This window comes from Perca flavescens, chromosome 5, assembly GCF_004354835.1.
Source record: "Perca flavescens isolate YP-PL-M2 chromosome 5, PFLA_1.0, whole genome shotgun sequence".
NCBI lineage: Eukaryota > Metazoa > Chordata > Actinopteri > Perciformes > Percidae > Perca > Perca flavescens.
The window spans coordinates 6,125,275-6,139,266 of record NC_041335.1 but is presented as its reverse complement, the minus strand read 5'-3'; the positions used below and the strand labels follow the sequence as shown (position 1 = coordinate 6,139,266).

Sequence of the window (13,992 nt, the reverse complement as noted above, 5' to 3'; positions counted from 1 at the left end):
CAACATTTTATTGACATCACAACTGACATCCTCCCTTGCAATGCAATAAGGAAAAATATTTTTGGAATGACGCAGCCACCCCCCCACAACAATCTGCTGTGATATCCTCACCTGACACCTGTTTGCATTTGGTTACTCTAAATTGTTGGGAAGTTGTATTGTGCATGTAGGGATTAAGACAATAAACATGTAAATTGCATTTGAGAGTAATATGATTCAATGGCAAATTAATGCCAATTATTTTGATCTGCAAGGCTTACTTGGTGCATTTTGTGCCAAAGCAATCATAAATGACTATAGTCATGAGAACAACTGACCAAATGTTCATATAAATAGTCATATAGTTTGACGAAGTTTAAAAGTCATTCAAATATTGTGCCAAAGCGATTGAGAAAAACTATAATTTGGTGGTGACCTATCCGATTTAAAATCTGAATCTGAATATAGTTATAAAGCATTATGATTATTCATAAGTGCTTATAACTATACTTATAGAGCATTATTAGCAGATTATAACACATTATAACTGTGTTTATAATGCATTATAGAGACAGGCTTCATAAAAAGTGTTAATTTGTAAAATGAGCAAAATATACAGACTTTACAACATTCCACATGCAGGTAACCTTCACAGACAACAAACCCAACCCCTGTAGTTTATTTGCATCTCTATTCACATGCGGATGAGTTTCATTAATGCGGGAGGACCTAAGGGGCCATCCACAAGGAGACGCTTTTTGATGCAAACACGTTTTGCATCGTTTGGGCCGATTGTTCAAACGAATCCTGTAAACGCCCTGCCTGAAAACACACTTTTTTGAAACCTGGTCCCAGGGTGAAAAAAAACGGCTCCCTTTTGGCTTTGTTTGGACAGCGAAGCCGCATACGTGCGTATAAATGATCGCCACACCCCTCGACCTCATAGCCTTCGACCTCTTACCCCGCACAAGCTAGTGCACGGCCACTGACACGATTGCGGTCAAGCTAACCGTATCCCATCTCCATGGTCGACCAGCTCCCTTCATCTAAATACTTTGTCTCTAGTCCCTGACACTTCCCTCTGCTCTGCTGGTCCTGGATTCTACACAAGATATATTGCTAACGTTATGTAGCTAACGTTAAACATCGCTAAAGTAGCTGACCGCTCCAGCAGGGACGTAACGTTAACGTTAGCTGCTATGGTTAGCTGTTTATAAAGTGGAAATAGACAACTTATCAACTAGCTAGCTAATCTGTCTGCTTATCAACTCCTTAATCGGATTATAGTAACTTTTAGCACGGCTTATTGTAGAAAGGCCAACGCAAGAAAAACGTGTAGATTATCAAAAAGACATTGGATCATTAATGTTTGTTTGACTGCCGATGTTAGCTAGCAGAGCTAACGTAAGCTCTGGTAGCTAGCGCGCTGCAATCATGTCCGATGGCAGACAGAATCGCAAAATAAAAAGCGATCCAACAGCACATTATACAGTGTAAACAAAGACACGTTTTCTTGCGGCAGCCTTTATAAAATGTGCAATGGTGAAAGTTGGCTTTCATGACTGGACTTTAATGTCCAGTCATGTTGGGTGGCCTGTAGCTTATCCAGTAAGAGTGTTTGCCCCATGTCCTGCAGTCCTGCAGCTGTGCAGAGTTCAAATCCAACCTGCTGCTCTTTGCTGCATATCATCTCTCTCCCTCTATCACATCTATCCCCTTTCAAAATAATGGGAAAATCCCCCAAAAGAATTATCTTAAAAAAAAAGTCTAGTCATGTTATGAACGGAAGTGGAAGTGACTGAAGACTATTCTCTTCTTCTCCGTTTTTGGTAAATTTCTGTAGCAGAAACAGCACCAAATATAGGCCTGGAATATGAAGTAGTGTGTTGAGTCTTTTACAAATGCATCCGTTTTTTTGACACAGTTCCAGGGAAGACAGGGAAAAATAGATTGTTTTGGTATGGTGTGGACATGATGTCAGAGACGTGAGCATTTCTGACCCATAGAGAGGAGGATATTTTGGATTTGTGCAATTATACGTGCCACACTAGTGGACTACACTGACACTGAAACTGACCACCCATGTAACCAAGTGTTGACAAGCTAGTAGTCGCTCCCATCTCCATGGAGTAGGCGCCCCGTTTTGCAGCCAGTATAGACAGAAGAACTGATTTCAATGTTGTTTTAAGATGCTTTAAGAACCAGTGTCAAGGATCATTGGCATAGTATGTGAACTTATATTTGAGATGTGTTGTTTTCACCCAGTGTACAAAGCCAGAAAATCTGAGATTCTGACTTTGTGTTTGAGCGCAGTGTGGCCACGGCACTCACAGTGGGGCAATTGTTCAGTTAGGTCATGTCCTCAATGAATAGAGCATCATGAAACAAACGTTTATTACCAGGATTTATGAATGTAACGGAGTTCTCTATGACAATCCAAACATTCACTCCATGTATGACACAGCAGACTCTCACCAGGCTGGGCAGTTTTTATATAACTAGAGATCATTTGTTATTCCAGTGTTGTGTTTGTGTTGCGTTGTCTTTGTCTGTTGATACATGAGGGTTTTCAGTGTGAATAATATTATTCTGATTCTGATGAATGCTAACAGCAGCATTAACAGATTGTAAGCTGTATCACAATTGTGTTAAACCAAAGATAAGAAAGTCAAAAAGCAAACGCAAACCTGACACTTATGTGGGCTATATGAAACTGCCACACAGTGTTACTTTAACTCCACTCTGCTCCTACTGAGGCACACACACTGATCTGTGTCCTGAAATGTCTCGTTCTGCGGCAGAGGGAGCATGCACATTGGCCTTATTGTCTTCTGACACTTTGTTCTGCCGACACTTTGTCTCCACTTTGACTCCAAGCATTTGTTCAGTGGGTGACAGACAGAGAAGCAGGGGAAAGAGTATTGACACTGCTGCAGATGTGGCTCAATTTTAGTGCCTTTATTTGGTAAAAGTTGTGGAACTTTATGATGTGGTGACGGCAGCGTGACAAGTGACATAGTTGGAAATTACCATATGGGTTAAGGATTGTGATTCAGTCGGCCACAACACCGGATGAGTCAAACTGCGGATTTATGGCTTTTATGCAAATAAAGAAGAAGTGGACTGCCAGACATGAAAGTATGTCATGAAACCTAATGTGGGAGATTGCAATATACAATACATGTAAGCTTAACCACAATGCTCTCAGCGGTATTCTTCCTGCATACTTTAAGAGAAGCAGGGGCGTGTTCAGGCCGGTTGTGAGCACGCCGTATATTAGTTTTTTTGAACGAGGAAGTAGCTGTGACAGGTTAAGGAAGGCCAGCGAAGGTGTGGCCTTGTGAGTGAAGTAACACAGCAAGCAGGTAGACAGCATAAAGCCTGATCAGAGCACCGATCTCATCTGCTCGGTTACAGACTGTCTGCACTTGGACAATGACAGGAACGCTCCTATTGTGGATCCTCATCCTAAATGCCTCGCTCAAGCACTCAGGTAAGTCACTGGATACTGTAACCTCCATTCAGCACAGGGGGTAATTAATAACTAAAGCCTAGGTTTGTCCTATCCTATTTGTTTATCTATTCAAAGCAGTTTAACTTGTGGGTTTCTTTTCCTATGCAGAGCTAGTAAAAAAGTGCTCTAAAACACATGATCCAATATGATGATATATTGTATCATAAATAAAATGAATGTGGATATTCTTTTACCATATTTAACTATACCTTTCAGTTTTGGTATTAATTAATTATATCTGTCTCCACCTGAACATATGGTTGATCAACCTTTAGCCGAGTTTACCATGTCTGCATCAGTGATAATAAAACTCAAGCTCAAGTTTAAAATTCCCAAGCAGAGTGTTTGTGCCTTTATCTTGCCTGGTGTAAAATCCTACTAGGCAATAACCCCTAATTGCTTTTGCAACATAGTAAGTAGACACCATCTAATAATGTTTCCTGAGGCAAGAAACATTAGTGGGAATTAACGCATTGTTGATTTTGTGACACACTGTCAAGGCTGAAATTGAGATTGCAGCATCGCCCCCACCCTCTCAGGTGCTACTGCGTACCTGTCCGACAGCTGACCATGACTCACAGTGACATTTCCGTGGGGCAGCTTTTGATAAGTAGGGAATACCATGTTTGTAAGAATAGGTTGGAATGGTTGGTTGAGAATGGTGACACAAAAAGTTAAGTAGGACTTATGTTTTGTTTTGTTTATATACAATCTTGTTAATATGGTAAGTAATAGACAGTTTGACTCTACAAACAAATATGAGACTGGGAAGAATGAAAAGTTCCAACTAAGAGATTTAATTCACTAGTTTCATCTGACAATTTCAAAGAAGTAACACTCATTATAGTAAACATATTTTGAACAAGACAGCCTGGTCACAAGAGTGTTGTGTGTTGCAGAAATTAATATGGTTGTGTGTGTGTATATATATATATATATATATATATATATATATATATATGAGGCCATGATTTTTTAAAAGTGAGGGGGACACATCTCCCTCATCCCCAGTGGAAATTACACCCTTGTCTGGTCATCATACAGTACAACCAAAATACAGCAGGCCTGTTTAACTTGATTAGTCATGTAAGGGAACACTTTTTTCCTGCTTTCCGTGTTCCTGCTTATAAGGTTATCAAATAACCCCTTCACTGACAACTAGTTTTCATGGCAGAGCTTCAGGTATCAATATGTCAGTTAGTAAGGAGAAGTTGGTTGGTTGGTTACACAAGAGTTTGAGCTAAAGCCTGTGTGGGCGGTTAAGCAACACTGTTGCACTAATCTAGCCTGGTCCTACCAGACTCTCGTCCATTTCATTTGTACAGAGAGTCTGGCCACTGTCCATTGACAAGTGTTAAATTCCTTGAAGGCAGGTACTCTGTTGAAGTTTAAAACTATTGGATCTGCCCAGAGTCACTCTGGATCCGCCATAACCAATCGCTAACGTTTGGTCGTGACCAGTGGTAGAGGAAGTACTGAATCTCAGTACTTAAGTAAAAGTACAAATAACCAGAGACATATTTACTTCAGTAAAAGTAGAAGTACCACAATGACAACCCTACTTAAGTAAAAAGTACCTGATTTTAAATGTACTTTAAGTTTTTGAAGTAAAAGTACTTGCATAACAATTTATTCTCTTAATCTTATTTGCATATTACCAAAAAAAAGTTGGTTAGTTCATTAGTTTGCACCTAGTTCAGTGAGGGCATTGTGTTTAGCAAACCATGATTTACAAAGGGCTGGTTCAGTTATTTTGAGGCTGAGCTTCGACAGTATCCATACTGTCCACTACCACAAACAAGGCCTGGCTTTAAAAAAAAAAGTTCCTATCCTAACCAACATAAAACGGAAATATGTTGTTAGAATCAGAATGTGGTTGGTTTTATTCATGGATGTATTTTAAGACGCTTTTATTTCCTTTAACCATGGGAACGTAAGCAAATAAAGTGTGTGAAGCAGCGGAAATGGGGAGGCGTTGTGAAGAGGTCCAGCCAAATAAATAAGATATGAACGCATCTTACGTAGCCTGTGGAGAGAAATAGATGACAACTATGATTTAAAAACAGGAATAATAAAAAACATTTTCATTAATTAGTCTGAGGCTGTATTACCGCGGGTCAGCGGCCCTGCGCCCGGGCTCTGGAGCACCGGAGCTGGCTTGGAAGCCGATGAAGGATCGGTGGTGCCCCATATATACTGTATCTATGGCAACCAAACTTTACTGGTGAGACAAACATTTGACGGTCAGGAAGATGTTTTGGCAGTGGGAAAAACTGATCAGAAAATTTAATGAATATGTAACGGAACGTTGTAGGAATAGTAGTAGTGGAGTAGAAAGTATAGATAATTGCTGCAAAATGTAACTAAGTAAAAGTCAAAAGTATGCACTATGACTCTATTCAAGTAAAGCACAGATACTGTATGTGAAAAATGTACTTAAGTACAGTAACGAAATATTTGTACTTCGTTACACTCCACCACTGGTCGTGACGTCAGCTTAGCATCACTAGCTTTCGCCTTAGCCAACTCTTTCACCACTAACGGAGCGAGCTGGAAAATCAAACTTTTCCCGAACCCAGTGGGGAAGAGGGCCACAACATCATGGCAACCATCAAAACTCAGCAAAGAATGTTCTTGCTCGGGCTTTAACTTCTGGATATTCGGCAGAGTTGCCACAACTGACCGAATGGCTTTGGTCGCATCTTTCTCCACCGCCATTACAGAACTAACTCAAACTAGCACACAACCTCAATGTCATCATTCTCAGCCACTCCCTCTGTTCGCTGATTGGACCGGTAAAAATGTGACCAGAGAAAACCTGTGAATATACTGCAAACCCAGACGGAGTACTGAAAGAAAATGATAATTGACCGGAAGTACGTAGGAGGGCGGAGCCAGGCTTGCACTAATCTGCCCTGATGTTATCTCCAATCTGCTGTGAAGACTGATATAAATAACTTGTTTCTACAACTAGTTTTAATTTTACGGGTCCAGTCTGTAAAGCTGCAATCATTTTGCTTACATACAGCTTAGGCTTTTGTCATTTAAAAAAACTAGGCATATATATATATAAAAAACACAGGACTTTCACGTGGGTTCGCGTCCTGCGTTTGGCAATTTTCAGCCTTTTTTTTTTTTGTTAAGATGTTTATTAGCGTGTTTTTGTGACTTTCTTGTGTTACTAAAGCTTTTCCCTGCATTCTTTTCCTAAAACCAGCCATTTTTTTTTTGTGTGACGCTGTTCTCGCGATAACACACAATGTGGCGATGCAAGCCTCGTGCATATAAAACGCACCGGTCTCCCTTACTTCTCCACGTATATAATGCACGAAGAATTTTACTTTGCCGTACACATTGCACGTTTTTTTTCAAAGTGTAAACCTGTGTTATTTGTACGCTTTTGAGTGAGACCGGGTTGCACTAACATTGTTGTGAAAACACAATAAGCATGGAAACTAAATGCACACTTCCTGCATTACTGCATTACTTCAAATACTAAGTTACTCATCTAGTAAACTAGTATTCACATGAAATAAAACAATAAAACATTGAGACCATTCAGGAAAGGACACTGGGAAATAAGAAATTCAACACTGGTTGCTATGGACTCGTCACTAGGCTTCCTCAGTCATTGCATATTTTAGCATAGGTAAAGCTGCCAAAGCTGAACATTATCCAAAACTCCATTTCTCAGACTCCTTCTTTCTCAAATGCCTTGAAAAATCCTTCCTTCTCAAATGCCTTCAAAAAGGCTGTTGTTTGCACAATTTCACAAATAATCACCAGGACCAAAAGGATATTTGAGTCGGGTATGGCTTCGCTTCAGAACTCTAACCTCCTATGGCGCCATTTTGATGCTACAAAACGATCACCTCGTGTTAGCATTCCATTGACTGCCATTCAAGCATTTAAAGAGTTTATTTGTCCATTATTTATTTCTAAAGAAACACGACATAGCTACCAGAAGACTTTCAGACAGTTTGCTCACGTCACATTTACATCGTCTCTCTCAGTTGGAGGCTGCGCAGTAACGTTCAGTGCTCACCGGAAAAGTCTCCGTCCAGAGCAACGGGATCTGTTGGTCCAGTTTATATACTGTCTGGATGCTGCAGCCTGGAGACCCTCCGACTCATGCCTTCCCGGCTGGTGCTGTTCGCAGCACAAGCTTTGACTTTTCAAAATAAAAGCTTGCGTCTGGTCTGCTATGTTTTCGTACGGTGTTTTGGATGTTTTGAACTAAACAGTATGGCAATCATGCTAATGAATAACATTATTTTGTCAGCAGATGTCTTAGTTACAACACGATGGAGCTAGCAAAGCAGTTTTGTGTTTATATGTGCGAGCAGGATTTATTCAGTTTGGGAAATCCCACGGTCTCTAAAGCTACAGCTCAAATTGTCTGGCTGACTAAACAAGGAGGGACCCATCTGCTAGCGATAGGGCTGAGAGAGCTACATGGAGCTACATGGATACATATGCACCAACCAAGCCATTTTGAAATTTTGCTGTTCTCATGAATACAAAAGTTGGGTGACCCTCCCCCCTACACTAAAAAACATTGGATGACCCTCCCATCAACAAAGAATAAAAAGACATGACTCTACCCTATTTTCCTCAGGTGGTCCATTCCATGAATACTGAACGGTCCCTTACAAGAACAGTTTAATATGAAACATGATTATTTGCGTTCTTGCAAATAGATGGGAAGATTGTTAAACATCTCATGTCTGGGAGTGGTATCAATCTTCTCATTACCTCTGACCAAGGAGGTCATGTTTTCAGTGCAGTTTGTCTGTCTGTCAGCAGGATTACAGAATAATTACTGTCCTGATTGTCATAAAACTTGGTGGAAGGGTGTAGCGTGGGCCAAGGAAGAACCCATTACAATTTGGATCAGATCCAAGTCAAGAGTCAGAATTAATTTTCAATTTTATTAACATAGGGGCATAGGGCATTTGTGCTTCATTAATGTGTTGAAGTGAATAATCTGGAAAATACATTCCCCACTAGGACAATTCATGTGAACACCATTCCCCTTAAAGGAACACGGCGACATATTAGGACTTTAGCTTATTCACAGTAACCCCCAGAGTTAGACAAGTCGATACATACCCTTCTCATCTCTGTGCGTGCTGTAACTCTGTCTGATGCCCCCAGCGCTAGCTAAGCCTGGCACAGATCCTGGAGGTAACCGGTTCCAACTAACCTAGCTAACACTAACCCTACTGCTCCGAATAAGTGACAAAATAACGCCAACATGTTCCTATTTACATGTTGTAATTTGTATAGTCACAGGGTGTACAAATAACAAGGTCATATGAGACACAACTGTCTTCTAACTGTATACAAACTGCTACTTCTGCTACTTGGGCGGAGTGATTTGCTAACAGCACCTGAAGCCCTGTGGTGAGGAGCAGAGAGTTCGCCTGGAGTTTGCTCAGAGTCGGAGTAATAGAGTAGGGGGACCAGACGTCCCAGTTTGACCGGGACAGTCCCGATTTTGAAATGTTTGTCCCGAGTCCCGACAAAAGCCTGTCAGGATGCTAAAATGTCCCGGTTTGCACCAGGAGCGGCGTCAGCCGATTTTGCCGGGGTTCAGCCCCGAATGTTTTGAGTGTAGTCCCGAATGTAACTTTGTCCAGTTTATTTTCCGAGGTGAATAGAACGGGCAGCTACGTGCAGGGTCCGACCATGCTGTATTTGTTGCTATCACCTAGCAACCTAGCTTACCTCTGCGTGAGGAAAGCTGTGAAAGCCGGATGAAGTTTTCGGAGAATCCTAGCCAAATCAGCCAAATACATTGATGCCATTGACACAAAGTTTAGGAGCGCAATACTAATGATTTAGTTTGAAGTTCCCGTGCCGTGACTTTTCCAGTCTATGGTTCAGACTCAAACACACGGAGCTCTGAAGCAGACCTGTGCGTCGGCGGCAATTTCCACTGGATGCGGAACATCTGCGGAACGTCTCCGGAGTCATTAGGTTTCCAATAAAGTCAATCTGTGTATTTCCACAGACTGCGGAACGTCTGCGCCCCGACTCCGTCCCAGTTCAGTCAGTCCGCAGCCTTCCTCAGCAGATACGCAGAGCTTCTATTTTTGACGGACGACGGAGAGCTCCGCAGCAATTCAGCACACGGCAGATAGTGGAACAGGAAGTCGAGCACAGAAACAAAATAAATATCCGGTTAAGTTAGTTTCGGTTTTCCACCTCCGACAAAGAGCAGCGTACAGCCACTTCCCTAGCTAAACTATTTGTGTCATTCAGAGACCAGACACCCAAACGGGGCTCTGTCTGTCAGAAGGTCTGAGATCTACCGTATCAGCAGAGCAATCACGTAATGCACAGCAGACTATGGTGCAGGTATAGATTATTTTCTGAAATATAGTGACTTTATTCCTGTAATAGCCTATTATAACTTTATTTTTCTCAAAATATCACAACTCCTCCAAATCACAGAGAACACAGATATACTGTATTTATATACTGAATGTGCATAAAGTTTTGGACATAACACATCTGAAATATTACAGTCCAGGGGTTTATTAATAAATTAAAATGAATTAATGTATCATTGAGTGGAATATATACAAATTACAGTGCATTACTTTTTGTAGATATATGTATGAGTGGTTCATGAGAACAGCCTGTTACACATCAGGGTGTGTGTTTCCTTTATACTTGGGGGTATGACGTACAGAAGGTGTCAACTGAAAAGTAAACCACAGACCACTGTGTAAAGTACAAGGTAGGTTGACAGGCTACCGAGCCAGGCTGTTCTCATGAACCATTTGTACATATGTACAAGTAATGCACTGGAAATTATTTGTATTCTATGTATTTATTGCTATATGCAAAGATGATGTAAAGAGAAAGAGAGTAGGTTGGGGAGGATGGATGAGTCATAGAGATTTCAAGTGGGGGAGCGGAGTTCGTGTCTTTCACCCAGGAAACGTGTGTGTTGAAAAGTTTTTAACCTTTATTTAACCAGGTAAGCCGATTTGAGAACAAATTCTCATTTGCAACAACGACCTGTCACATTCACACAGTTATACCTGGAAGCTGCCCAGTAAAACCACAGTCTAATCTGCTGGCCACTGAAGCCTTTTTTTGGGTAAAGGGCCTACAAGGGCACCTCAGTGGTGGTAATGAGGGAGGGACAAGCGCTGCTCTTTCACCCACCCAGATTTATCCTGTTGGTCTGGGGATTGAACCAACGACCTCCTTGTCACAAGTTAACTTCTCTAAACCTTAGGCCACCAATGTCCCAGGAGTACTAGTGGACTGGTTGTTTTAATCCAAACCACCATCTTTTTTCTATTACACTCTTTGCCTAAACTCAACGGCCTCTGAAACAACCGGGACCGTCGTCAAATGACCGGCTGGCGCTCATCCTCGCCCTAAATTCGAAAGATATCGTACGAATTGTTGTGCATACGTTTTCGTTCAATACCATACAGACCAGTTCATGTGAATGCGCTGAATGAGCATACAAAGTTATATGATGTATCCTGTACTCCACAGAAAGCCATGGACATGACTTTGAAGATGTAAAGGACTATGAGGTGGTTCGACCTGTCAGACTTCACACAGTTAGAAAAAGACATATAGAGGTACGTCTTTCTGTTGCATCTGGTCTTGCATACACCTCCAAGCTATGGTTGTGATTTTAGTTATGGGAAAATAAAAATGAATCTTTCTTTTCTGCAGCATCTCAGGCCAGAGACTATTAAGTATGCAATGACAGTGGGAGGAAAAGACATTGAAATGCAACTAGAAAAAAATAAGTAAGTACTTATTTCCCTAAAGGCATGCAGCTGTGTGGTATAAGTAATCCAGTGTTAAAGAATGCTAAAATATTGATCACTTGTTGAGCATTAACAGTTGGCATCTTCACTCAGAAGAGAACCACTGTTACTGTATGAAGGTAAGTATGGTGCAAAACGTGAGAGCTTGTAGAATACAATGTGAGAACTTGCAAAACAAAAAATCTGAACTTGTATGTTAAAATTTGCACTTGTAAAATTAAAGTTTGCACTTGGAAAATTAAAATTTGCACTTGCAGACGGACCATCACCAGTAGGGATCGGCCAACATTGCTATTATTGCCAGAAAGCTTCGCTGCCAACCTCGACCTGCAGTCGGAGCTCCAGCGGGACACGGAGAGCCCCGCACCCGGTAGCAGCGGCACATCCCCCCCTGGAGCTCACCGCCAGTGTTGGTGGAATAGCAGCTTCTAAATAAATACGTTTTAGTTATCTAAACACTTTAACAGTCAAACTGAAACACTGGCGGTGAGCTCCAGGTCCTGCAGCCGCAGATGGACCGTCATCAGCGGGTAACACGTGCCAAGTTCTGCATCCCTGCCGAGACTTCCATCCACAAGGGGAAATAATGATTTTATAAGGCAAAGTAGCTACTGTTTAATTAAAATTTAGGCTATATAAATTTCTTTGTCATGTTCATCAATGATGATTATAATTTTAGAACGTTTAGAGACATCAATGTTTTATCAGACTATCATTTCCTTGCTACCTGGGTGCAATTCTCGGCAGCAACGAGGGTTAAGAGATGGCACATTATTCGGCAGAAATGATTGCTGCTGCCCGCGAGGTGGATGTAATTCTGCAGAAGCTATTGTTGCTGCCCAAGCGGGTGCAATGATTGGCAGTGATGCAAAATGTGGGCACAACATCAGCAAAGCAAGCTGTGGTCATGGCCGGGGGATGTGCCGCTGCTACCCAGAGGTGTCAAAAGTATTCACATTCATTACTCAAGTAGAAGTATAGATACTAGGGTTTGAAAAGACTTTTGTAGAAGTTCAAGTATCAACCCAAGCTTTTTACTTAAGTAAAAGTGTAAAAGTACTGGTTTCAAAACTACTTAAAGTATAAAAGTAAAAGTAATGTAAGGCAGAGATCTTCAACAGGGGGTCAGACTCATTGAGTCATTGCAGGGGGGCCTCCAAATTATTGTACATTTTTGAGTCTTTAAAAAAAATAAAAATAAAATGCCTTAACATAATTCCAACATAGTATTAGCAAATATAAATTCCCACTGATGATAGGCTTACTGGCCTATAGGTAAGGTAGTCACTAAGATATCAGCCCACAGATACAGTTAATCCTAGATTTACTGTGCCACATATGTAACATTAAAATATGATTTATAAAATCATGCCAACAATTAATATTTTAATAGCTTATGAAAAAACGTATGTAAGAAGGCTTTAGGTTACCCTAACAGTTATTGTAGGCCCAGTTTAATATGCAACTTAATTTCATACAATATGTATGGGGGTCCCTGCTACATCTCACTTTAAGTTAAGGGGTCCTTGGCTTAAAAAACTTTCAAGACCCCTGATGTAAGGGGGGGAAATGCCATTAAGGACAACAGCTTAACTCTAAAACGCGAGGACAAAATCATATGACTATAATAATGTTACAGTATATTAAAATCATACCTGCAAACTCAGAAGGGCTGAAAAAGGTGACACGTAGGCTACATCTCTTCTGTGTTTTTCAGACAACGGCAGCTACAGTCTGGTGTCAGACTCCTCTCCAGTGAAATATAGACACACTTTTACACCGTTTTAGCTCTCAGCATTTTATCATGTTTACTCCATCTTCTAGCTAACGCTAGGCTAACCTGCTTCCAACTGTAGTGTTGACCAAGGGGGTAAGCTTCGCTTCAGAACTCGAGCCATCATGGCGCCATTTTGTTGCTAACTGGCCATCACCTCCTGTTAACATTCCGCTGACCGCCATTTTTTTTTTACGTCACTTGACTGCGAATAACTTTACATCTGAAGCGTTTAAAGACTCTATTTGTCCGTTGTTTAGTTCCAAAGAAACACCACAATGTATAAAAGGCTTCATTACCTTGTACCTCACGTTATGGCTCCGTAGCAGACGTTTTTGTAAAAATAAGCTAACGATTGTGTCATAACCAAGTGACTTACTGTCGCATAGTAGAGGAATTACCGTATAGTACAGAAGAAGCTCGCAGGCAGTTTCGACTTACATGAGATGTTTAGGTTTAATTACTAATGTTAACTAGCATGTTAGTGATCAATAATTAGCCTGTGCCCATGTTATCTCCTTACATACACCTACAGTCTCCGTATCTGTAAGATTGGGAATGATTGAGATTTCTCTCGGCACAGCTACCAGAAGACTTACAACTTTCAGACACGTTGCTCACGTCACATTCTCTCAGTTGGAGGCTGCGCAGTAAAGCTGGCCATCACCGGAAAAGTGCTTCTAATAGCCTTCACTGGTCTCCGTCCAGAGCAACGGGGTCTATTGGTCCATTATATACTGTCTATGGTGTTGACTAGCGTCCCGTGCAGCGATGTTCAGTTCCCTCTAACGTCCGCTTTCGGAGCATCGCGCAGGCACCTAAGGCACCGAAATCCGTGTTGCTATTCGGTCCGGTAGATAACGGTCGTTAAGGCACCGGTGTCGTATTAGCACCGGGTGCTGTACAGGTGTTATGGA

At 41.3% G+C, this 13,992-nt stretch overlaps 1 protein-coding gene across 1 annotated transcript in view; it reads left to right on the top strand.

The window, feature by feature from the left end:
* The first annotated feature begins 3,048 nt into the window (after positions 1 to 3,048).
* The window catches only part of adam28 (ADAM metallopeptidase domain 28), a 39,971-nt gene continuing 29,027 nt past the window's right edge, over positions 3,049 to 13,992 (top strand). The window contains exons 1-3 of the mRNA XM_028578211.1: positions 3,049 to 3,472; positions 11,018 to 11,106; positions 11,204 to 11,280. Of these exons, the coding sequence (XP_028434012.1) occupies positions 3,415 to 3,472; positions 11,018 to 11,106; positions 11,204 to 11,280 (224 nt within the window). The 5' untranslated portion in view covers positions 3,049 to 3,414. The remainder of the gene's footprint in view (positions 3,473 to 11,017; positions 11,107 to 11,203; positions 11,281 to 13,992) is intronic.